The sequence below is a fragment of the Nycticebus coucang genome, chromosome 6, assembly GCF_027406575.1.
Source record: "Nycticebus coucang isolate mNycCou1 chromosome 6, mNycCou1.pri, whole genome shotgun sequence".
Classification (NCBI taxonomy): Eukaryota; Metazoa; Chordata; class Mammalia; order Primates; family Lorisidae; genus Nycticebus; species Nycticebus coucang.
Window position 1 is genome coordinate 18,462,588 of NC_069785.1, and position 27,446 is coordinate 18,490,033.

At 35.8% G+C, this 27,446-nt stretch overlaps 1 protein-coding gene across 3 annotated transcripts; it reads left to right on the plus strand.

Moving 5' to 3' along the window:
• Window positions 1-1,793: 1,793 nt before the first annotated feature.
• On the plus strand, window positions 1,794-27,446 carry MBIP (MAP3K12 binding inhibitory protein 1). Of its 3 annotated transcripts, none has more exons than XM_053593849.1 (9): window positions 1,794-2,007; window positions 5,671-5,790; window positions 7,515-7,739; window positions 7,843-7,939; window positions 10,425-10,490; window positions 10,882-11,034; window positions 14,526-14,623; window positions 21,183-21,221; window positions 22,139-27,446. In XM_053593849.1, the coding sequence occupies exons 1-9, from the start codon at window positions 1,879-1,881 to the stop codon at window positions 22,244-22,246; spliced, it is 1,035 nt and encodes a 344-aa protein (XP_053449824.1). In that variant the 5' UTR covers window positions 1,794-1,878; the 3' UTR covers window positions 22,247-27,446. The 3 variants fall into 3 exon arrangements, with proteins under 3 accessions (XP_053449824.1, XP_053449826.1, XP_053449827.1); XM_053593851.1 differs by having other exon boundaries at window positions 1,814-2,007; window positions 22,142-27,446; XM_053593852.1 differs by lacking the exon at window positions 10,882-11,034 and having other exon boundaries at window positions 1,814-2,007.

Genomic DNA, 27,446 nt, shown 5'->3' on the forward strand with positions numbered 1-27,446 from the left:
TTTCCACTGGTGGCATTGAAGCACAAATTCGTTTGGAATTTTCACATTTTCAGATTAGGAATATTCAACCTATACCTAAGTAAGGAACACTAAGATTACAAGTCTGGATATTGAATCTCACAATTGCATAGAGAACTGACATAAATCAAATGGACATCGGTTAATTAATTCTTTATTAGGGGTTGAAGTAAAACTTGAAATTTCATAATTAGTGATGGCAAATAAAAAAATGAGAAGCACCTTGCTAAAGACAGTATTCTTTTAATGTGTAAAGCATATTCCCAAATATGTTGCATATCAGTAGATTGAATATTTGAAAAAAGTACTTGAGACCCAGATGAAAACAAATGTTCTGAAACTGATTGCTAATTTGATATAGACCAAAACTTCTAGTTACCCCATTACCATGATTGTCCATCAACAAGAGAATCAGATGCAAAAAAAAATATGCTAATATTGCAAAGAATCACGAATTTAGGTTAGCTATGAGGATGAGTGGCTTGAATGAGAAGGTTGCTCAATTTGGAACGGGATATTGTGAAGTCTTTTTCTCTGGACATAGGCTGGACTTGTATATCCTGCTGCTAATAAGAGAACAGGCAAGATTTCTCAAGATCCTGTCAAGCTTGGTGATCCACAAGTCTTTGGAAATGAAAACCTAATTAAGAGACTCCCTAGGGACAGATCAAAGTAGTTCTTTTATTCCTACCGTCCTTATCCCAATTCCTTAATGCCTTATTCTTTCCCTTTTATTCAGTCTACTCTAAAACTAAAAAATACATGTTACACCAATTTCCATCTCTACGTCCTCTAATGTAATTGCATTAGATTACTACAATTAAGAGCTTGAAATCACGTCTCTTATCTTTAAACAGATAATGTATATTTTTAAAAGTATTTTTGAATAGAGCTTAACACTAAAAATTCTCCTTAAACTTTTTTCCAGTTGCATAATTTTTTAAAAAACATTAAAGTTTGACTAAAATATTACAAAGTCCTCTGAACATCTTTATAATAAAGCTTAGGATAATACTTTATCAAATTCCAGTTCCATTTTATGTTCTTTTCCTAATTTCAAAGATTGTGGTTGTATATTAGTTATTTGGGTTAAATTCCTGCTGGAATTATATCAACAGTGTTTCACTTCTTCGAAATAATTTTAGGGGTGAGCATCTTTACAGTTATCACCCAGAGAACAGCAATTGATGCACATTTTAAAACTTGATATAAATTATTTTACAGTCTTAAGATCATGATTGTCATTCCCTTGATATTAAAAATGAGGCATAATGGGGCACTTTCCTTGTTCTTTTACATCTACCCAGCCCCGCATGGAAAATTAGTAATGTTGATTTATATACGTTTTAAACAACCTTGAAGAGATTAAAACGTTCTGGTTATGGCAATTCTCTGTGAATTTTCCAAAGTTTAGAAACACGCTTGGGTAACGCTCCACCCTGACCAGCAGTCTTCTCCAGACCCACGTCACACCACCAGATTAAAATTTCAACTTTTAAGGCTCAAACTCTTAAGATTTAACTACAAGTGTCTTCTTACCAACACACATAAGGAACATCTAAGAGTCAAGGTAGGCTTCATGACGCTAACTCTTAACACATCAAGACTCCAATCGACACCCTCAAAACAGCATCAGCTCTGCGCTAGTCAGCGATTACCCTCCAAATTCACGACGCAAGGTGGAGTTGCACCGGATTGGTTTACGTGCTTATCAGTCGCATCGAGGGGGTGGAGTCTTAATGCCCGGATCTGAACTAGACGCTGTTTGTACGTCATCGCTGAGCGACGAAAGCTGAAGAGGGAGGGGGTGGGGTCGCGTGTGAACCTTGGTGGTGGTGGTGGTAGAGCCGCCAGGGTATCATGGCTGCTGCCACGGACCTTAGTCGCCCGAGCAGCGATGACAGTATGCTGGAGCGAAGCTGTAGGCCCAACCTCTCCCAAGAGGTGCTCTGCAAAGTCTTTCGCTCCCTGCACGCCCTGGCTGAAAAGGTGAGAGGTGGCATGAGGGACTGAAGGCGGTGTGTGTGGGGGGGACCATGGGTCCCCTCCCCCCTTCTTTTCCTCTAGCAGAGGCGGGGGGCAGCCGAGGCCTACCGGAGTGTGGGACGCGGCCCTGGGACGAGCCGGGGCCTAGCCGCCTTGGGTCGGAGGAGGGGTATCGCCGTGAAGGCTTAGTTAGGTGCGGGTTGCAGACTAGATTACCCTGCATGTGTTCTTCCCTGGAGTGTGGATGGTGTAAACTAGTGAGGACCCCGGTTCGCGAGGAACAGGCTTAGAGAGAAGGAATGAGAAAAAGCTTCGCTGAGGCTTTAGGAGGCGGCTAACGCTCAGGGTCCTTTTTCCTTCCACTTACTCATTATAGGAATTGTTTGGTCTGTACGGCCTGAGATTTTTGGAAAAGCGCTCTTTTCGTCTTTTTAGGGTGACTAGTCTTAATAAGTCACTTAGTTCTGTTTGTTTTTTCCTTCTGACAGTTGTGTGCATCTGTTACTCTTTCGAACAGGAAGCAAAGTAAAAGGAATTCATTAGAAATAGCGTAAAGTTGGATGAAGTTATCCATGGTTGATGCTGTTTGCATTAGAACTGTCGCTTAACTAGTTATTTAACTATTAACTAGTTTAACTGGCAGATAAATCGCTTTTGCAGAAATGTCATAGTAAAATTGTGTTTTAAAAAATAGGCTCCTTACACTCTATTCAACCAAGTTATTACTTCGTTTCGTGATGAAAAATAAGAAGCAAATTTTAAAGAGAAACAACTTAAAAGAACGTGTGTTAAACTGCTGATTAAAAGGAAATATTTTCTTTTACATGTTATATGAACCATTTTCTAACTATGAAAGTTTGTTCTTGTGCTGGTAGGAGACACAGCAGGCATTTAAGTCAAAGATAATGTTAAATTCCGTGGAAAATAGTTTGTGAAAATCATTTTTCAAAGCCTTAAGTGAAGAGTCAGTCTTTTAAAAAGTTATTTTAATATCTTAAAAGATCTTTGCTTGTTCATTGTAACTTACAAAGAACAGTACTAAAGTGCTTAAACAGTCAGTTTTGTGTAATGAAGCAATTTATAGAATCTCCTGACAGATTTAACTTTAAAACTCAGTTTTTTGCCAAGGACGTAGCAAGAAAAAAAATTTTTTTACAGACTTGGAGACTTCTGTTATTAACATTTCAGTCTTTAAATGGTTTAAAAGAGAACTTTTTATGGCAATGTTGGAGCTTTAAATTTTACTCATATTCTGATGTTAAGGCGAAAAAAGTTTATGCTCACCTGTTATTTACAGAAGCTTATTTTTCAGTGATGGAATTTTTTAAAAATAAATGAACAATGATTTAAACATTTCTTTTGAAATATGTTGCATGCTGACTTTTTCAAACTCATTTAAAAATTTTAAACATTCTTACCTTTAGCAAAAAGTACAGATAGTAGAGTGGTTAAAATTTACTTAGTCACCTGTCAAAAATGTTTAGGGTAAATGTTTGGTGAGTTTACTCAGACACAGTAAAGGGACCTTGTGTACGCTATATATACAAGTGTCAAAACTAAGATTATCTTACCAATTAAATGCTTACTATTTTGATGACACTCAGTTTTTTGAAAAGTATTAAGAATGAAAACTAGAGTACCATACTTATAATGTTGTCACCAGGGGATCGCTATTTCCTTTTGTACCTAATTTAAAGGATTTTTTAAATGTATGTTATAATATGCCTAAATTAATCCTGCATCATCCTAACTTCATTGTATTATTAGCACTCTTGAGTACAAAACATAAAGTTGAGTGTTTAAAAGCATTTTCTACTTCAGCTCACAAAACTTACTAATTTTAACCTTTTTTACTTGCCTCTGGATGGCCCCTTTTACCAAACTAAAGATTTATTTTTAGTTTTTGTATTAAGTATGGTTTTTACTGAAAATAATTAGTGTACATTAGTAGACTACTAGAGATTTTTGAGTGAATTATTTACCCTTCCAAGTCCTATAGAAGAAAAATGGATAGAATTCACATTACTAAATTTGTGGAATGATTAGTTTAATGTACTGGGATAATTTTAAAATTAATTTGTGACATCATGTGATTTTTTTAAAAGACCAAGTATTCTTAATTGCATTTGTAATTAATAGTTCTGCTAAATTGAAATGGAGAATATGATCCAAACATTAACACCTATTTTCTATTATTTTCTCTAGAAAATGTGATGCTTTGCTTTCGTTGAGGATTTGTCTGCTTTATCCCCAACCATATTCATAAATTTGCTATAATCAATTGTAGATCTCATTGAAAACTGTAAAAGTATAATAATGGATTATTTCCATATATAAGTTGTCTAACAAAATCTTCATAGGCGTTAAAGTAATATAAATTAAAGTCAAAGCATTAATCTTTATGTAAAATCTTAATTAAATTAATATAAACTAATCTTTGCCAGAACAGCCTACATAAGATTTCGTATTTCTTTATATTTGTCCAATGTGGACTTTAAATGCTTCTGCCCTGGTGTTCAAGGGTGGTAAATTTCTACCCACATAGCATTTATTCAACATATCGCAGTTGGTTTTCTTTTGTAATTTTAGATCTTAGATCCTTGTATAGTGATTCATCTTTTGTTTTATTATAGTTACAACTTAAAAAATCTGTATTTGAACTCAAGACTTCACTTTGTAGAAAATATAATTAATTTTTAATAAATTATTTCTGAAAAATAAAATATAGTTAATATGATTCTACTGTGGACTGTATCCTTATGCTGTGCTAGTTAAAATACATGTCCCTAAAAAAGTTTATGGTAGGTAGTTTACTTTCATTCACTCAAAAACTGCAGATGGAGGCTCTCTAAAATTTTCACTGATTTTAATATTTATATACAAATTTTTGGTAGTTTTCTGGGTATGATTTTATTTAATGTATCACCAACTGATAAGAATTTTTCATATAATGAGCCCTATATCTTACTAGGAAATAGTATTTAATATAAGTTCTGGACATTGCATCCAGTTTCTGGCAATTTTTTCACTGTTGTGGAGAAGTCTTTGTTTTTTATTTGAAGTAGATAAATACATTGTCATTTATCGCCAGACTTTATAGGTATGAATAATCTTGATTTTTAAATTATTTTAAAAATAAGTTAAAGTTGAAAATAATAAAAATATGATTTGGAGGACATCGGAATAATGACATACTTCTGATATGTATTTGTGTACATATTAAATAAAGAGAAATGTTCGTATTAGAACTTTTGTGAAATGATTGTGCCTCCTCTGTTGAATGCTCTGAGCTAGAAATAGGAGGAGTCTGAATAGAGCAAGCCTATTTTGGACCCCATCCAAAGGTTTTTAGATACTGAAGTATCAAAAGAGCCTTCATCTTTTCATCTTTCATAGGTGGTTTCTCTTCTGAAACGGTCCCATTACGCAGACCCAAGAATAGAATCAGAGGGAGATGTCATTTTGTTGTCATTTTTAATGAAAATATGTAACTTCTTTGGCCTTGTAAAATGGTAATGGGGAAAGCATTTTAACGTTATCATTAAAAACTTGATAACTTTGAGCAAAATAGATATGTTACTCCAAACAGATCTTATTTTTGTGACAATTCCATACATACAGTTTAATCTTGCAATTTTTTGATGTTACTGGTTTGCCCCTTTGAAGCTGAGCCTCAGAGATGATGTGGTGAAAATGACAATCGATTGGAACAAGCTCCAGAGCCTCTCAGCATTACAGCCTGCACTGCTCTTTAGTGCACTTGAGCAACACATTTTATATTTACAGGTAAATTTCTTGTTAGAAATGCTAACGCACTATTGAAAGTAGAAATTAATTGTGATTAAATTTGCTGGAGTCATTTCTATCTTAACACTGTATTAATAGTGTTACGAAAGGTTACTTACATACAAATTGGCTCTAAATCGGTTAATTTCAGTAGTGATCAGGACAGTATGGGAATATAACCCAATAGGCCGATGTGGGCATGAGATTGAACAAATGCAACTCTATTCAATTCTAAACTTGCACTGAAAATTCAATACAGTTCCATCTATGGTGGGTTATAATTAAGCAATAAGACACGGCAGGTGTGTGTCATGCTATGATAATGATTCCATGCCTTGGGTGAGTTTGGAGGCTCATGGAGTGCTTTCAGTGGTTCAAGAAGTGGCATTATCCCAGCATGACACATCCTGGAGTGTCTATTGCAATTAAACAGTTTCAGCATAGTTTTTAAAAAGAAAGTAATTTCTGTGACATTAATGTCTCATCTTAGTAGCCAGTCACTATTTTAACAGTTGAAGATAATTCACTATATAAGTCAATATTGAATTGTTATTTATGAAGTATTTTTAATATTTTAGTTCAGTAACTAAACAGTATTATGAACTTGCTGGTTTCTAATTGAACATCTCTGTAATTAAAATTGATGTAAATTTGTATCTCTAATCAAAGTGTAAAATGTAAAGTGTCAAGAAGATAAGTGAAAGAACTGTGTACATTGGTCAGTTTACTCTGATTAACATGTTATCATGCTTTAGAACAGTATTTGGTATAGGAAATAATGGAAACAAAATTATGGTATGAAAAAATAATTGGAACATTTATAAGTAGTAGTAATTTTTAACTAATGGAAGAGGCATTAATGTTCACCCCTCCGGAATTCAGTGACATTGTGGGAAAATTCAACTCTGTGCTTCATGTTAAAAGTAATAATTAACCTCGGTTTTAAAGGGCAGAATATCGTTACATAAAACTAGAACGAGGCCTAATTATGGGGGGAGGGAAGACAGTAAACGGACCATATAACTTATTCAAAAAGGTATTTCCCACCCCCCCAATATAGTGATAGAACATTTATCTGTTTTCAGCTATGGATCGTGGTAAGGTTTTTTTCTTGCCTGTCCATTTTCTTCTTTAAAATTTAATTTCATGACCCAAGGAGATATTTTGCCATGTCAGGAAAAGTCTGAGTGTTCACTCAGCATAACACCTATATATTTCATGTCTGTGCTCTCATTCACATTGGCCAACTGCAGTTTCAAGTGGAGAATCTCCAGTGATATAGTGATAATGCAGGGCTTTGCTGAGTGAGAGCACTGGCTCTCGTGTGAAGGAGGAAAAATACTAAGCCTTAGTGTTCTGAGGAGGCATTTGAATGACATGTTAATTAAGTGGCATTGGTGCCAGAGACTGAAGGCTTTGATTTGGCACAAAATAAAAGATGAGTGACATAATGATTCTCTCAAAGAAAATTTTAAATTTCCTCAGGTTTTCTTTCCTTCTTTTTTAAAAACCAAATTTATAGCAAATGTTAATGGTCAGTATAACAGAGAACAGTAAACACATGTGGTCAGATGTATGTATTCTGATGTAGCAACTTTTTGTATTTAGTAATGATATTAAATATTTTCATTTACTTAGCAGAAATTTATGTAAATATATTAAATTAATTGCACAATTAATTTGGTTAGTGTGAACCTTAGCAGATGGAATTGTGTTTTTCTCAGCCTTTTTTAGCAAAACTTCAACCTTTGATTAAAGAGGAGAATACAACTGCTATTGAAGACATAGGAAAGACAGAAATGGGGAACAAGAATGAAATAAATGCCAAATTTTCCATCGGTACCCTGCAAGAGGAAGAAAAGCACAAAGATTGTGATTTAGGAGATGTGAAAAAGACACAGATCCATTTTGATCCAGAAGTAGTTCAAATAAAAGCTGGAAAAGCAGAAGTAAGACGTTTTGGGAGGGTGGGGAGTAGGAGGATATTACTTAAAAAAAAAAAAAAAAAAACTCACTTTGTTTACATCGTTAAAACATACTTATTGTTTGTAGATTGACAGACGAATATCTGCATTTATTGAAAGAAAGCAAGCTGAAATCAATGAAAACAACGTCAGGGAATTTTGCAATGTTATTGATTGTAATCAAGGTAACTACCTAAAAGTTAATTTTTATAGGATTTTAAGCACAATTTTTACAGTTCTAATCTATCTTTTTTTTTTTTCATGCAAAGTGGCTTTTATTCCACCTGGAGTGCAGGTGGGGTGAGATTCCTGACTAGGGAGAAATCCACCCTAATCTTTCATTTATTTCTTAAAATGAATAACGCTAAAAACACAATTTATTTCACATATTTAGTTAGTAACTAAGGCAATGGAATTTCCTTCTGTTTAATAATAGACTATATTACAAAACTTGTTTTCATTTTGGTTATTCAGAAATCAAATGCTAACACAAAAAAACTAATGTTTATCACAGGTGAAAAGATTATATTAAAATTCCTTTAGGAAATGAAGGGGAAGCGTGGGTTGCAGTGCTGCTCTGTCACTAGTTTAAGGAACAGAGCTGTATAAGTTTCAAACCTGTTAATGTACTTATGAAATTAAGATGTTAATATATAAAGTAAACTTAGTAAAGTTAATTATTCCTCCAGAGGGAGCAGTTTTCTCACTACTCCGGAGCTATTTGAAACATTTTATCTCTGGATGCAACCAATTTGCCACAAAGACCATGGCGTCTTAGGCTTTTTCCCTTTCTTATAATGCATACATGTACTGTTTTTCTTCTCTCCACTTGGTTGTAGTATGCTTACAGATCTGCAGGTATGCTGCAGAATACAAAATACTGCAAACTACTGCCATAGATCATACTCAGGCATCATAGTAATAATCAGAACAAGTAGTTCTTAGAAAAAATTATCGAAGAGTTTCATAATTGGAGTGAACATTTTTCTTGTTGCTTCTAATATCTCACGGCTAATTATGAACACAGAATTGTGAGATGAACCTAGAAGTTACTTGCATCACATTTACACACTGATTCTCTTAATAATGAAGTAAGAAAGGTTATGATTGGGTCGTAAGTTCATGTGTGTGCTACTGTTAACATTATACATGTATATCTTTGAATCTGGTATATTTTCCTGTTAAGCTTTTCAGAATAAGTGCAACAGAGGCAAAAATCTCAGATACTATAATCCAACTGCAAGCAACCCATGAGAAAGGGTTTGTTGAGGGAACAAGCACATGTGTCACTAATGTTATTCCTCTGTTCTCCTTGCTAACTCTATTATTATAAACCACCAGGGGATAGAAATTTACAAGAATTGAAATGCTCAGCAGGATTCCTTGCCCCATTCAATCCTTTGCTGGCTCAAAACAGTGCTAGCAAGAATTGCTGTGGAGAGTGACTAGCACTCATATATTCCCTATCTTCACACCATGCTGAATTTCTCACTGATGGGTCAGTTAATCTATATGTTTGGCATATAGCTCTGCAATGGATGATAGCTTTTTTTTTTAGCCCTTAACCCCAAGAAATGGTAGAAAGAGAATGGAGAAGTGATGACCCTTTAAGCATATTTTAAGGTAGCTCTAGAAAAAAACAAACAAACCTCTGTTTAGTCTCTACATATAAAAAATAAGTGGATTTGGAATTTTATTCACTCAACTTATCAGCATAGCTATTAAGGAAACAGACGAAGAAATATAAATGTATTTTAATGTGTTATTTAAATAGTGGATTTTTTTGGAAATCAGATTCCATGGGGAAAAAGGAATTTTTTTTCAGTATCTCACTTTCCATTTTTTACAAAATAACCAGGGGAATTTTCCAGGAAGTTTATTGCCAATGCATGGTTTTACAAATGTTACTTCAAACATTAGTATATTATTATTACTATAGTCTATCATATGTTACTATGTTAATATATAACATTTACATGTATAAAACACTAGTATATGTTAATATCTTCACACTTTTGTAATTTGTTGATTACTTTTCAGCTTGGAAATAAATAGAAGCAAAATTTTACAGCATTATCTGTTCTAAAATTGCATTTCTTGAAAGTAGTAGGATGGGAAGAAGTAGATGACTTGTGATTAGGGACTTTAAAAATAAGCACTGGAAATCTAGATGGAGTGGAAGGATACGTGTACTTTGGGTTTCAAGGTCTTTGTGCAGAGTTTTGAAATAAAAAGGTGTTTAATGTATAATTAATCCTTTTTATTGGGTGTTCACTAATTCTGTCAGTAATAGAAAAAAGGCTAAGTTTTTTAAAAAAGATATTTTAGTAAAAATGAATTCTATTTCTATGGTGAAGTAGAATTAAGATACTCTATAATATATAAATTATTTTCTCCAAAGGCCCAAAGGTTTTAGAGATAGTGGTTTTCATTAAAAATTCTGTTGCTATGCCACTTAATGGTATGTAAATCTGAACATTAGATATTATGATACATTTTTAGAGGGTAAAGGTCATTCACTGCTTATGTGATGGTAATTTAATGATTATTGTTCATAATTTAAAATTTTCTTATGAGTAATGTGTAATATGAATTGTTGGAAGTTTATCAAAATCTCATACATTTGAAGTGAAGAATATATTTAAACATATTTGTCTAAATTCTCCTTAGAAAATAGTTGTGCAAGAACTGATGCCGTTTTTACCCCTTATCCTGGATTTAAAAGTCATGTTAAGGGTAAGTAACCACCACGTATCTGAGTCACCAATAGGAGTTTATTCTAGCAAAATGGAATAGAAATAGCTTTCCTATCTAAATTTTATTTTAAAACAAAACAAAAAATTTTGCCTTCTTCACATTTGGGTTCATGGTTAGATGGTCTTTATGAAAAGATCATAAAATACACAGGCAGTCCCCAAGTTACAAAAATCTGACTGACGTATAACTCATACTTACAAATGGAGGCTATTATAAGTAATAGGTAAATGTACCTGTTCCAACTTACAAATTCAATTTAAGCACAAACCTATAGAACATATCTTGTTCGTAACCAGGGACTGCCTGTATTAGGGAGAGACAATTGCTGATTTTAAAATATAAATTTAGGCTCAAAAGCTTCTTAATTTAGTTTCTAGAGTTGTGAATACATATGGACCACAGACTAGATCTGAAGGAATTCAAGGATCAGTTCATAAACCTAACAACATGCTTCGAGATTGTGGGAATCAGGCAGTAGAAGAACGGCTGCAGAATATTGAGGCTCACTTGCGATTACAGACAGGTAAACCAGTGCAAGGTGGTGTTCCATAAGGTACACCTTTGCAAGTGGTTAAAAATTCCAGTTCATTTAGTTGCCAGATTTTCATTGAGTACCTATTATGTATGCTGGTACAAAAGTATTGTCCCTTCTCAAGGAATTTACAGTTCTTTTTGTCTGTGTTCTTCCTTCTTTCACACTTCTTCACTTTCTAAAATTGAGAGAGTCCTAGTAGAATGGGTACAGGTTCCAAATGAAAACTAGTCATCTTTGCCTGTCCCCTGTTTGATAACTTACAATGACCACCTCTCATTCTTATCACCTATTATGCTAGGTACAAAGTGTTAATTAAATGTCCTAGTCCTCAAGGAGCTGTCAGTGAGAATAAACATATAAACAAATAAATGCCATAGGAAAAGCGAACTAACATTTATTGAACTATAGTAAGTGCCAATCACTAAAATTGTTACGCACATACCAGCTCACTTAATGTTGAACAGTACTGTTGTGAGGTATAGTGCTGTTATCATTATACAGATAAAGAAACTGAAGTTCAAAGAGCTCAAGCAATATTCTCAGGATAGTTAAGTGCCAACTGGAAATGAATCCAAGATCTTAACTAGCTGCAGAACCTGAGTCTCCCTCCCCATTTAGTCATGTCCTATTGATGCTGCCTTCTAAATACCTCTCAAATCTACCCACTTCTATCTCCATTGCTACTACAATAGTTGAAGCCATTCTGATCTCTGCCTTGGACTAGTGGAAGGATATTAACTGATCTGCTTGCCATTAAACTTCTTCCTCTAGGTCTGTGTCTACTCTGTGACTAAATTGCTTTTTCTAAAGCTGAAATCTGATCTTCCTCCCTAGCTAAAAATTCAGAGATTGGAATCAAGTGTGGGTTGTAATTTTAAATAGTATGGTCCATACCTGTAGTTCCAGCCACATCTCTGGGCTTCTCATCTCCCACTGATTTTGCTGCCCTGCAGTCTTTATACCCATGTTCTTCTTTCTGTCTGTGCTTTTCCTTCCTGATACTAGACCAGTGCAGATTTCCCTTTTATATAGTCTCATAGCACCTTGTACTCCCAGCCCTCCTTTAAAACAGTTATGATTCTGTTTGTTTAATTTCCGTCTCCCCTGTAAGACAGTAAGGTTTGTAAGAATAGAACTATGTCTGTCATACTCATTACTTTTACCTAGTATAGCACCTGGCTTAAAGCAAGGGCTCAAATGTTTATTGAATAGGCAATTTCTCATTTTACCTTGTTAAGGAGCAGTGAAAAAGGGAATGTTGGGAACATGGAGGCTTCATGTGAAGAGGTTCAGGCATGGAGCTGAACCAGCTTAGAAAGGTACAGTGGTAAAGATGAGGGCATTATAGATAGTAAAGGTAGCACCAAGAGCAAAGTCAGATAAACAAGTGAGTCATTTTACTTTATTCAACAACAAGAACAATCAGAGTCCTAAGATGAACACATTCTCAAAAAAAACATTTTGGAGTTTTTATATTTAACAAGTTGATACTTTTTTTTTTTGAGACAGAGCCTCAAGCTGTTGCCCTGGGTAGAGTGCTGTGGCATCACAGCTCACAGCAACCTCCAACTCCTGGGCTCAAGCAATTCTTCTGCCTCCGCCTCCCAAGTAGCTGGGATTACAGGCGCCCGCCACAACACCTGGCTATTTTTTGGTTGTAGCCGTCGTTGTTGTTTGGCGGGCCCAGGCTAGATTCGAACCCACCAGCTCAGGTGTATGTGCCTGGAGCCTTAGCTACTTGAGCCACAGACGCCAAGCCAACAAGTTGATACTTTTAATATAAAATTTCACACATTCTTTAATTGCATAATGATTATCTAATCATGTTTTCATTCAATCATTAAATATTCAGCACCTGCTCTGTGCCAGCCATTGTAGTACAGTGCCCAAGCTGCACAGTCATACCCGATGAGCAAAGCAAATAAAACTCTCTCTTTATTTGGAACTTACATTAGAGTGGGGAGACAGTAAATAAACAAAATATGTGTATACAGAACGTTGGGTGGTAGAAAGAAAATGGAAAAAATTAAGATAAGGAGGATAGGGACTACTGGGTAGGGTGAGATAGTAGTACTACTGGTATTTTTTGTGTGTGTGTGATTTTTGGCTGGGGCTGGGTTTGAACCTGCCACCTCCGACATGTGGGACCAGCGCCCTACTCCTTGAGCCACAGGTGCCGCCCAACAACTGGTATTTTTAAAAGGATGGTCAGAGAAGTCCTTAATGATAAGACTTAGAGTTAGCCAGAGTGAATACGTCTTGGGATTATGGAGGTAGAGGGAACCACAGTTGCTAAAGCTGATGAGGTGCATATGGGACATACATCCCCTCTTTCCAGCCATATTTACGCTTTCTGTATTGCTAAGAATTTTACTTTCTAAGAAATAATCAAATGGCTAGAACTATTAAATACAGGTTTGGGGGAGAAAATCCATATTGTGTGGGGCCCTGTAGGACATCTTAAAGGCTTTGATTTTTAATTGAGGAAATGGTAAGGTATTGAAAGAGTTTGAGCAGAGAAATGATGTAAGTGCTTTGACTTACATTTTTAAAGGATCATTGGCTGATGTGTTGAGAATACTCTCTATGGAGACAAGGCAGAAGAAACAGGGAGCCCAACTGGGTGTTATAATCCAGGGAGAGATGTTGGTAATCTGGACCAGAATGGTCACACTGTGGAGGTGGTGAGAAGTGGAAGGATTCTGAATATACTCAGAAACTTGAAATCTGATGCTAATTTGAATTATCATACCACTCCCCAGAAAGTTTATTAGGTTAAAATTACAGTGAAGCCCCTTTTTAACATTCTTCTAGGTCAAAGGAAAAAATATGGCATATATAAATTGAGGAAAATAATGATATAACATCACAGTCATGGAATATTAAACCTCCCTTGTTACTATCAAGCCTATTAAATATAAAACATTCTGTATACAGTATTTTGTAAAATGAATTTAACATAAAATTCCTAGCAACATAGGAAGCTTAAATGGGTCTGGTGAAAGGTAATGTGTGTTCCATAGTGTATAATATGAAAATATGAGAGAAGGAATTCATTCTGTTTTACTTTTGTTTTTTATTTTAAGTTTAAATATTTCCCATTCATTTGCATAAGTGTCTTTGCATGCTATTTTAAAAATAAAAATTGTAATAACAATTACTCAGGGCTGGGCCTGGTGGTTCACGCTTAGTGCAATCTTAGCACGCTGGGAGGTTGAGGCGGGTGGATTGCCTGAACTCAAGTTCAAGACCAACCTGAGCCAGAGCAAGACTCCATCTCTAAAAATAGCCAGGGATTGTGGTGGGCGCCAATAGTCCTAGCTACTTGGGAGGCTGAGGCAAGAGAATTGCTTAAGCCCGAGAGTTTGGGGTTGCTGTGAGCTATAAAGCCACGGCACTCTACCAAAGGTGACAAAGTGAGACTATCCCCCCAAAAATTTATTCAGTAGTACTTCACAATGTTTTTTAATGTATTTAAGGTGGTCCCGTGCCAAGAGACATTTATCAGCGAATTAAAAAACTTGAAGATAAAATTCTTGAATTGGAAGGCATCTCTCCTGAATATTTTCAATCTGTAGTAAGTATAAGTATCTTTTTAAATAAAAATGTTACTTTATTTTAGGATTCTTTGTGGTTTAACAGCTTCACTTATTTGACCTATGTGTAAAACACTTTCAGTAATTCAAAAGTGAATGAGCATAGTCCTGTGTAGAGGTGTATCCAGTTCTTTAAAAATTCTGATTCTGAGTATTTTTTTACACAAAACATGGTCCATTTTCATGGCATAGTGAATCAGCCTAGATAGTGGTTGAAAGTGTCATTCTGAACCTGCTGCTATCTTGTGAAACAAAGGCTTCCTCTGGAATCTTGCTCTGAGAGTTATCACTTTTGTCTCTAATCCCTCTGTCCCCACACACCCCTTTGCTCAGCTATGCATGGTTATATTTTTCCATACTAAACACACACACACCTCAAGCTGCCACCCTTTTTATTTTAACCATACTTTTGGAAAGACTGTCTGTATTTATCTCATTCCTTAATTCTAGCATTCATTTATTCTTCTAATAAAATTAAACAATTTTGTGCTGGTAAGTATCTCCTTTGACACATCAGCATTTTTTAGAATAATCCTGAGCTGTTGTGTTACTTTCCTTAGTCTTTGGCAGTGATTATCTGTAATACCTACCTTTTCTGAGTTCATTTTAAGCAGTGCCTTGTTAGAAATAAAATAATGTAAAACTGAGATTATACTAAAACTCATTTCTGAGAAATTATGTAAAATAGCTCATTTTAGTATATAAATCCCTGGGGAAGATGGAGTTAAAAATAATTTTAAGTATAGGAGTAATCTTCCTGAAGTTACAGATTGGGTAATAGGGTCAGATACAAAAAAAGAAGCATTTCTAGAGGCCCAAGTCGGGTCACATAACAAAGGGGTACAAAAAATCCTAAATGACAGAAATTCAGAAGAGGAAATTTAGTGATTACTCTAAAATGTAAAAATGAGATTCTAAAAATACTAAGGGTTGAAGCAAGGATTAAATGACTTAATGCTGATCAGACACAGTGCCTAGCACATGGTAAAACCTCAGTAAATATTAGTATTTATTTAGTTTCAGAAACCGTGAAATGGCTATATAAATGTGGATAAGTCACTCTTTTCCTCTGGTCTTCAAATATCTACTTTTAGGAAATTTGTTGGTTATACCACATAATTACAAAGGTCTTTTCAGTTTTAGGATTATTCTTTCAATATATCTTCGTAGAAAACATAAAGACCCTATGACTTTTTCTAAAGCAATCTACCATTAAGTTTTTCCCATTCAAGCTGCCTGCATTAAGTAATCTATAGAAAGGTTATTTTTCCTGTTCAGTTTTATATCTTATTGATGTAATTCTTAAAATAGAACTGATCTTGTGAGAGACTGGGTAGTTAAGCACCTTGAGGACCTTGCTGCAAAATTTCTCTCTTCTCTCTGATTCTGATGAATAAAAACTTAACATATAGACTTGGTTAATCAAAAAACAGGCTCTTGGGCGGCGCCTGTGGCTCAGTGAGTAGGGCGCCAGCCCCATATGCCGAAGGTGGCGGGTTCAAACCCAGCCCCAGCCAAACTGCAACAAAAAATAGCCGGGTGTTGTGTCGGGCGCCTGTAGTCCCAGCTGCTTGGGAGGCTGAGGCAAGAGAATCGCGTAAGCCCAAGAGTTGGAGGTTGCTGTGAGCCATGTGACGCCACAGCACTCTACCCGAGGGCAGTATAGTGAGACTCTGTCTCTACAAAAAAAAAAAAAAAAAAAAAACAGGCTCTTCAGGGCAGGGCATGGTGGCTCATGCCTGTAATGCTAGGACTCTGGGAGGTGGGTGGTTTGCCTGAGCTCACAGGTTTGAGACCAGCCTGAGGCAGCAAAACCCCATCTCTAAAAATAGTCAGGGGTTGTGGCAGCTGCCTGTAGTCCCAGCTACTTGGGAGGCTGAAACAAGAGAATCGCTTGAGCCCAAGAGTTGGAGGTTGCTGTGAGCTGTGATGCCACAGCAGTCTAGCAGGGGCAACAAACTGAGACTCTGTCTCCAGAAAAAAAAAAAAACAAAAAACTCTTCGCATCATCGTCTTTTTTTTTTTTTCATTTGTTTGTTTTGATCTGTTGTATATAGGATACAATGTCTGGTTAAAGAGAGAGGTAGCCAAATTGTAGAGGACCTAAAATGCTGTGCCCATAAGTTTAAAAAATCTATTTTCCAGCACAGACAAGGGAAAGCTATAGAAAGTGTTTGAGCAGGAAAATAACTTTTAATGCAATATTTAGAAAGATTTATCTAATATACAGTGTGGGAGATAAATGAAAAAGGAGAAACTAAGGATTAGGAGGCAGTATTGTACTAGCTTAGATGTGAAGTATGATCCTAACATAGGGACATGAGTGTGAACAGAAAAGATTAATGCAAGTAGGAAAGAGAAGTTGACAGAGTACTAATGATTGGATATTGAAAGGCATGAAGCAAGGATCAGTCCAGTTTCTGGTTGTAAAAGTGATACCATCATTGATAGAAATAGGAATGTCTTGAGGGAGAGATATTTTTATGGAAAATGCAAACTTGAAGTCGTAAGAGGGTATGAAAATACAAATATCAGGTAACCTTCTTGAGATTGAGCACCTACACTGGAGACAACTGTGAGAGTCTATTTAGAGATGATAGTTAAAACTTCAGTGGGTAAGAATGCGAGACTGTCAGAGGCCTAAAGTCAGAATGTTGGTGGCTGCCCAATTTAAAGAGCAAGAAGCATCATAAATATAAACAGGAATGGCCTGGCCATGTTAGGCATTCAGAAAAGGGTGAATAATGGCAACCTAGCATAAAATTGATTTTGAAAGATATTTACAAGTCTGTTAAAAACAATATATCTTTGATTAGAAGAACCACTTCTGAATTAGTGTTGGAAGTGACATATCCAAATTAATGGTGACCTACAAGGGAGCACAAAACACTGGAAACTTCGAACATTTAGACTGATTTTTCCTCCAGGCCTATGACCATATATGGCACAAACCTTGAGGGAAAGAAGATTTTATAGTCACCTTTCAATAATAGAACCAATGAGCCATCCCTAGGAAATGCACTGTTTGGAGTCGAGCCATCTCTAGAATTATCCTTGCACATGGGGAAGTTGAGCACACACACTATAGAGGACATAGCATGTTATTCATCACCTTCATCTCATGCTGGGAGTTACATGCATGGTAATTGCATAATTTTGCATATTTATCCCTCAGAGGTATACAGAAGAAACTACATATGTAACAGTCCACTAGCTTCTTTGTAACAGAAAGAAGTTGAAGAAAGTTGAGCCCATTCAGTTTATTAAGGATTAAACTTTTGTTGTTACTTTTGAACTCTGAAAGATTTTAATTGAAGTATATTCATCTAGATTCACATGTAGATGAATTGTAAACATGTGGGAGCATCTTACAGTTGTGTAGAGATTATCATGGCTAACACTGAAGTAAAGCATATGAAAAGGAGAACATTAACAGGAAAAGATGTAAATTGTATTCATTTTATAAAACTATCAGATTGTGTCAATTTCTTTTCATCTTATAAAATAGATATAAAACTCCAAAATAAATTGTATGTAAAACAGGGATTATGACAAAGGCTAATATCGTTGTACCCTTTAATGTAAGATCTTTACTGTTAACACTGAACATGGAAAGATTTTAATGTGGTAATGTTTTTAGAGTTTTAAGGACATGGCTTAACAGACTATTTAAAAGATAGGAGCTTTATGACTTTCCAAAGAATTACTTAACTGATCTTAAATTAATGACACTTGAAAACAGTTAAGTATAACATCCTTTACAAGTATATTTCTGCAGCACTTTGTTCATTTTATAACACTTACCACTTACATATTTGCACATCTCTTTCTCACACTATATTTTGAACTTGTTAAGGGCAGGAACTGTGTCTTGTTCATCTTTGAGTACATAGAATATAGTAGACATGAGTAGATGTGTGAATGAATGGATAGGATTTGTCTTATAGTTAATTACTGGACTTTGAGAGTGTGTTGTCTGTTACAAAGTACTGACTAGGCATAATTTTTAGCCTATAATGGTAACTCCTGGTCTTAAAGGGAAGTTATGAGGGGAACGGAATGCTAAAGACCAAGTCAGCATCAGGTGCGTAGGCCATGTGTGTGAAAGTGCACGGTGAGCCTGAAGCATGAGTAAACAGCTGGGGAATTAAGATTGTAAACACATTTTGGTATATCTTAAAAGTCATACTATTCAGTTTGCACTTCCAGTATCAATGGAGCACAGCTAAGTTTTTGAGAACAAGAATAAAACCTGTCATTTCAGTTCCTGTCTCGTGGCATTGTAAAGTCTGAGTTGGAGAGAAACTGGAGTTAAGAAAATTAGGAAAGATGTCATTATCCAAGCCAGAAAGAAATAAGGTCTGAATGAGGAGACTGGGAAGAAGCATATGACATTGCATAGGTAGAATCAGTTGGCTTTTACAACTGATTAAAAGGAAGGAAAGTAGTTGATCATGGAAGAGGCCTTCTTAGTCTTGAGTTTCCTTATAGCACTGATTGCCTAGATGTGTATGGGTAGTATCTTTTTTATTAGGAAACAGGCATTATAAATATAAATTAGTCATGCTCCAGATAGCAGTGTTTTGGTCAACTGTGGACCACATATGCTACCATGGTTCCATAAGATTATAATGTGATATTTTTACTTACCTTTTCTATGTTTGGATATGTTTAGATGCACAAATACTTACCATTGTGTTCCAGCTGCCTACAGTATTTATTATAGTAACATGCTGTAAGGTTTGTATCCTCTAACCAACAGATTCTATCCCATGTAGTTGAGGTGTATCAACATAGCTATGTTTATGATGCCTGTGTCTTCATGATTATGGAGCTGTGGCTGCTGCTGCTGCCCAACATGCATGAGATTATTATACGGCATATCACTAGCCCATGAAAAAAATTAAAATTCAAAGTGTAATTTCTACTGACTGCATACCACTTTGGTACCATCATAAATTTGAAAAATTGTACATGAAATCATTCTAAGTTAGGAACTGTCTGTACTGAGATTTCCTTATGCCTAAAACAAATTGTAAAACTAGTCTAGTGTATCTGTAGTAGATGTGGTGTTTCTCGGTGTTCTACTTGTCAAAATATTCTGCTCATACCTAAAATAAGTCCCAGAGGCTGCATTATACAACGTTTTAAAGTTATTTAGCCACTAATGTCCTTATTATTATCATTCTGGTATTTTTCATTTTGGTTTCATGGTACAGTAATAATCTGACAGCTTAATGACATATCAATATTCTTCAGGTTGAACTGTTAGGAGAACCAAGGGGAAGTGTATTTTCATCAGGCATATAAAAAGCCAACTCTTAGGAAGTCAGGGGAGTGAGCAAAGGCCAAATTAAACATTAAGCCTTTCCCTGCCCATAGGCTCAACCACATGTATCAGCTCAGTTTGTCAAAGAAAGGAGAACATACGTATCGGACCTCTATTATTCCATAGATGTTTGTCTGACCCAAAAGAAAATAAGTTTTAATGTTCTCTTCTAAATCTCAATGCTCAGAAATACTCATGAGAAAATTCTGCCACATGTATTAACAGTGTCTTTGTCCAATATACTTATTTACTAATTTGCCATTCAAAGGCTTGTGGTGATCTAGAAAGAATTTATTAGATGATGGTTTAAAAGGTTCAGTACTGTGTCAGTGAGAATGTTGACAGATCCAGCTATACGAAATTTGAACTCAGACTGGCTTGAGCAGTATGGAGATTATCTTATAAAATAGGAAGTCCACTGGCAGCACAATCTTCAGAGTTAATTGTTCATTGGCTAAATTGTGAATGTCAAAGAATGTCCTTCCGCTCTCAGGCTGCTTGGTGTTGGCTTCTTCCCCAGGCAGATTTCAAGATGGCTACAGCTTTTTCAGGTGTCTTATCCAGAGAAACTGTTTTGAAGGCTTTTCTCTTGAAAGAAATAGGGAATCTTTTTCTAGAAGCTCTCCTCTTAATTTCCAGGAGAATTCTCCTTACTCATTGGCCAGAATTGGACCTTTGCCTATTTTGGTCACTGACAAGATGATGGGTATTATTCCCTTGAGTCACACAGTGAAGCAGTGGATACATAGCTGCTTACATAGACACATGGTGTCTATTATAGTTAGCCAAGGGGGTGTGTGTGTGCTGGTATGGAAAAATTCCATTTCTTTCACTATTGTTTTACTTGTTTGACATCCTGGAATGGAAGGTTATAAAAAAGGAAACTAAGTAGAAAATCTCCAGAACACCTCTTTCCATAGTCACTCAGTTCATTAGCAGCAGTTAATGAGAAAGGATGTATGCGTAAACCCAGGAATGAGCTTGTTGCAGGAATATTTCTTCTATTTTAATGTCCTTATCTGTTCAAGGGCAGCTTCCAGATAGAAGGAGATGGATATTGATTGCAAATAATGCTTGGTGGGTCAGTGGTTTTTATTTCTGTCAGGGTTCTCAAAGGCTCCACGTAATTTGTACATTATTGTATAAAGGAAAATTGATGCTTAGATTTTTTAAACATTGATTACTTATTTTTTTCTTTACTTTTAATCTAGAACTTTTCCGGAAAAAGAAGAAAATTTCAACCACCTCAAGTAAGTTATGTTACTGTTACTTTCACATTAGCTTCTGAAATCGTTTGCTTAGTTTTATACTTATTAACAAAGTTTCTACTGTGGTTGCTTTTAGGTCATTCCTGGGTAAGATTTATGATTAGAAAAAAGGGACAATATAAACTAATATATTTGCATTAGAGAAATAACTTTATTTTAAAGGTATGGAACGACTCCGATGGAATAAATATAAAAATCTTCATCCTGCTTTTTAATAGAATATTAGAAAAATGTATCATTTATAAGATACTTAAAAATAATAAGTGACTTCAGTCTCCTCACTGCCCCCTTTTGTGGGCACTTCTAGGAGCATCTAAAGAAAAAAAGGGTGTTTGGCAGAGGTTGACTTCAGTCCATCCCATCCAAAGTACTACTTTATCAATTAATTGAATCTTAAAAGTAAGGTTTTGCTAGCCTTAAAGGTGCTGGTGTAAATTTAAAATGGGGAAAGCTTTTAAAAATTTTTTTTGTTTTTTTTAAGAGTAGCATGTTACTTTTTTTAAATTATAAAATTTTGAGTGCAGCTATTTTTCCCAGGGGAAGAAGTTGATTGCAGTGGATCCCTCAAAAGAGAATTTCTAGGTGTTTTAAGTAGCTATGCTAATCCTAAAGTTTATTTTTTTACTATTGAAAGTAGTTAGGTTTTTAAAAAAAGTTTTCACTATTCTTTCAAAGTAAACAAGGTTCAGGAGAGAGAAAGAAAGAAATATTTAAGCCTTGTTATTTTGTACCTTTAAATTGGATATAGGCAATATATAGTTCAGTTTTAAAATTATTTTCATGAGAAAAAATCTGTCATGCTTTTGAATATTTTAAATATTTATAGTTCATTTAGCACTTTATCTGCATTAAGATACTTAAGAATCTTATTCAGCAATTTATGTTCTTATTGTTTACAGCAGAACTATTCACTGGTTGAACTTGATGAGAAAATTAGTGCCCTCAAACAAGCCCTCCTCAGAAAATCAAGAGAAGCAGACTCCATGGCAACTCACCACCTTCCATGAAAAACTCTCATCCTTGTCATTTTACTTTCTTATATATATGTGTCACTTATACTGTAATTAATTAAATGATATCTGTTTGTCAATGTAGATTTCTCTGTGAAGTCAAGGTTTATTTTCATATGAGTCCAGCTTACCGAAAGTAATCTTCAGATATTCTAGTGCAGCGGTTCTCAACTGACAGGAATTGTATTAAAGGGCCGCGGCATTAGGAAGGTTGAGAACCACTGTTCTAGTGAGTTTTGGAATAACAAATGCATTGAAAATAGCATTGTTGGGTGGTGCCTGTGGCTCTGTGAGTAGGGCACCGGCCCCATATACCGAAGGTGGTGGGTTCAAACCCAGCCCCAGCCAAACTGCAACAAAAAAAATAGCCGGGCATTGTGGCAGGCGCCTATAGTCCCAGCTACTCAGGAGGCTGAGGCAAGAGAATTGCCTAAACCCAGGAGTTGGAGGTTGCTGTGAGTGGTGACGCTACAGCACTCTACCAAAGGTGAAATAGTGAGACGCTGTCTCTAAAAAAAAAAAAAGAAAATAGCATTGTTGCAATTTATTCCCTTCTGTTGTAAAGAAGGTGTTTAGAAATTGAAGAACAGGTTCATCTTTTTCCTTTTGTGGACCACAGAAAGGAAGATTCGTTTTGATAGTGATATTTAAAAGGACTTAAAAATATTGTTAACTAGTTTATTGGTTTAAATTAGTACTTTGCATATAATAGGCATTCAATAAAAACTTATTGACTGAAATGAATTTTAATTGCATGTATAAAATTTTATTTTTCAGATGGTAACAGATTCTACTTGATGTCTTAAGTTGGCTCTGTGTCCTTGAACAAGTTACTTAAACTCTTTTTCTGCCTTAATTTCCTTCTCTGTGAAATAGAATTAGTAATAGAACCTGCTTAATTGATTATTACAGATAATAAGTGAGATCTTGCATGTTTGAAACTTGACTGTTCCAAGAGAATTGCTCAGTAAATGTTAGCTATTATTATAAAGTCAGGTCTATCTTTGGACAGCAGTTAGGGTGGTTCAAAGAAATTAAAATGTCTCTCCCTTGAGAGCCTCACCTTTACAGTACCCCAGTTATATCAGACAATGCATATACTGCCATAATTGCAAGTTAAACATTTAAAAGATGCAGCTACAGTCAGGTCAAGAGTCTTTCATGGAGCAGCTATTTAGGTCAAGAATTGTTTGGTTGGAAGAATCTGAAATCTACCTAAAATTTTAATTGCACGTATAAAATTTATAAGAAAAGAGTTGTTAAAAACAACCAGAAATGAGGAACTTAACTTGAAGGGAGCATCTACTTAATTCTGTTTCCGTGGACTTGTTTTTCGTAAGGCCTCTTCATTTCTGCTTCCCTTGGCGGGTATCAGGTTAGTTCTGTCTCTATAGCCTTGGCTTGTTTGTGCCTTTGAGCTGCTGTGGTGCAAGCTCTGAACACAACTCTGGGACTTCACAACTCGAATGATTGCTGCTCATCTCAGTCTTTGTGTCACTTAGTTCAACTTCTTCAGTGATTAAATCTGATTCCATGTTATCCCTGGCACACCAGTCAGCTATGATCAGGATGACAGGGCAGGATCTCTTCATAGGAATATGCAGTGTACACACAACCTTGTACAACTGTTTGTGGCAGCCTTGAAATTGTAGTTACTGGTAGAAAATAGAGGCTTTGGAATCATTCCGAAGATGTAGACTAGGTTGCTTTCTACTAACTATGGTGATTTCTACCACTACATTTTATCTCTGCAGACAGTATTATAGGTGCAACTACAAGTGTCTGCTCCCTAATCTCCATCTGGTCCATGTGATCACCTCCTGCCAGAATGACATCCTCCAGATTTAGTAACACATTTTACTACCAGCACACCAGCAATACAGTAGGGACAGCAATAAAAATTGTTAGAAAAGGAGGTTGCCTTAGAGGTGGGAAAGAAACTTAGAAAACAAGATCATATACTGTTCTCTGGTCCAGGCCAATGAATACTATCTATGAATGTGTTTGATGCTTGCCTTGGTAATTAAGTTCCTAAGTCATTCCTGACAGCCTTAGGGTCTGCCCATTAGAAGGATTTCCTTTCTCCTTGTCCTTCAGGCCTACTCTTGTGAGGGACACTGGAGTCTTCTCTCCACTTAAGTAATTATTGTCTGGTGCCGGGGTCTTTTTCTACTTGAGTCTGGTGCCTGTAGAAGAGGCCAGGACTCAACACCGTGTTGACATGGGTTGGTACAGGGACTCGTTCAAGACTAACGTTCTTCTGGTGCTAACTACCCCAGAACTCTAGTGGGCTTTCAGTCATTGTCTTTCTGAGTGTGTCTGAAGGGCGATGCTAGGAATTTCTGTGGGGTAAATTTGCTCCCTTAATCACCAGGCTGCCTAATGACCGTTCCTTAAGGATTTTTGTTAATCAGCTCTCTATCCCCATTGTTTCTTACTAATGGGCTTGTCCTTGGAGAGAGTAAAGGAGAACAAGTGGTTACTAAGAGCTGTGCTGGAAGGGACTGGAAAGTGTCTGCCCCTATAAGCCTCTCCCTACACAGGACACATTCCTGGCCGTGAACGTGTTTTACGAGGGGTTTGGGCACTAGCATGTCCGTACTGTGGACAGGGTTGGGCTTCCCAAACTAGCATGGCTGCCCTTAGATACTCTCACTTCAACTGTAGGCTCCTGAGCTTTTTCAAACTCAAGAATAATATCTGGACCTGGTCTTCAGTAATCTCAGAAAAGATTTCTTTTTATGAAACATAAATTTCCTGCTTTTCCCTATCTGTTTGTAGCTAAACAACCTGAATGTATGGTTTGGGTCCCAAAAGATTTTTGGTAAATGTTTAACTATATTATCGCTCACTTCAAAATACCAGTTTTTCAAAGAGTAGGGAATCTTTTCTGTCTAATCCCTGCCCCCAATCTTTATTTTTCTCTCTCTTTGCTTTATCCACAACTAGTTTTCCATTTTCATTCAGGATCTGTTATTTCAGCAATCTATTCCTGGTACTAATTTCTGTTTTAGAGATTTGTTTTCAAGAAACAGGAACCAGTTCTAAAATAAAAAGGTATTAGAAAGAATGGGAAGAATCCAAATTGCAGGACATTTAGCCAGGTTTTATCACCCTTTACCCCTCACTGGGCCGCACCATCTGGACCCTATACATCTGTTGCATCCCCTTGGCTTCTCTCAAGATGTCTTCCTTCCTCCTTCCTTGTAACTTAGGCTTACTCAAAGCTTCCAGCTCCATGATGTTACTAGTTCTGACCTGTTTGGCACCAGTGTCCCCTGTTTGTTTCTTAAGATTCAAAATCTTAAAGAAGTGAAATTCATATTCTTAAGGTCAACCATCCACCCTGGAACAGTTAACCTACGGTTTCAGTGGTAGGATCTCCAAGAACAAAAATAGCCACATGTGCCCAGCCCTTTAGGGAATGGACGGCACATCAATAAAGAGCTTGGGCTGAGAATCCTGACTAGAATGGCAGACATACAGCTGGCCTTTATAAAGTGTGTTCAGTTCCCTAAGAAATACTGTTTTTGTTTTTTTTTTTTCTTTTTGGTGGCACCTGTAGCTCAGTGGTTAGAGTGCCAGCCACATACACCGAGGCTGGCAGGTTCAAAACTGGCTAGGGCCTGCTAAACAACAATGACAACTACAACAACAAAAGAATAGCAGGGTGTTGTGGTGGGAGCCTATAGTTCCAGCCACTTGGGAGGCTGAGGCAAGAGAATTGCTTAAGCCCAAGAGTTGGAGGTTGCTGTTACCTGTGACACCACAACACTCTACCCAGGGCAACAGCTTCAGACTATTTCCAAAAAAAAAAAAAGGAAAGAAATAATGTTTTTGACATTCACTGAAACATTTTATGTGCCTCCAGGTCCATTGAACAGAATTTTAGCTCAGGGTTTCTTTTTTGAGCAGTTCTAACTACAAGAATTAATGTTCCATGACTTTTATTCTTTCTTAGAAATACTCCAAATGACAAAGAGAAAATTTTCATTTTAAAAATGGAATATAATGCCTATTTTTCAATTCCCGTATGTGTTCTTTGGACTCTTATAAATCTGAGATATATTATGGGATCTTAATGACTTAATTTTTCCTATATCCTTTCAGACATTTCATTTTCCCAGGAATTATTTAATTATCAACAATTATTCCCAACTACGCTAAAAAAGAAAGACTAAAATAATAAGTGGACTAATGATGCACCACCTAAAAGGATAATGTACTAGAAAAATAAATGATCACTATTATATCATCCTTCAGTTTTTATATAGCACTACCCAAAGGATTCCATCATCTTTAAAGAAAACCTGAAAGTCTGGAGAGATACCATTTTTGACTCCATTTTTTTATAGCTTTCAGTAAATATAGTTGAGAATTTTGAATTTTTCATTTTTTGCCCAAAATGGAAAATTGAAGAAACTGGAATTTTCACATTTATTTACAGAATCAAGGTGACTATAAAGAGAGAGGGCAGTACTCTAGAACCTAAGGATGCTGGTGAAATTATGTAAGCAAAAATCTCAGGTCCTGAGACTAATGCATATTCTGAATGAGCTTTTTCAGACTTAAGAATGGATGAGTAAACCAGATATTTCTAAGGACAACAAAGAAAGACAGTATTCCCATCCATGTACTGTATAGGTAAAGCTTAATTATGCTTTAATCAACATTTTGTGACCCAGGTCTGAACCACCTTATTTTGTGACAGTATTCTTAGATCCTTATCATGTTTGTAACCAAAATTTACTTGATACAGTTTCTAGGTTGAAAAATATTAAAGACAGCTATGTGTACAAAGGTAATGGAAAGCAATTAAATGATGTAGAAATGAAAAATTCCTGGACTGATGGTTCTAATTGGTGCTTATAAATCTAAAAATGAAACTGTTCTTCAATAATTGCCATCCTTCCACAAAACTATGTCAAAGTTTTTAAAAGTATTTCATTTTGGCAGTGCAAGTACCAGAAGAACCAGAAATGATACACTAGAACTGAACAGAAATGTATTTGAGATCTGAAATCACTATTTACAAGATGGATGTGTTCCAGGTTCAATCATGGTGGGTAATAAACAGTTAATTCAACAGACATTGCCCATTTCAGGAACATATACCTTCAAAACCAAGAAAATATGAGATTTGTTTTTACTGTGTTTATGTACTAACTAAAATTTTCTAATAAAGTTGTTTTTTTAA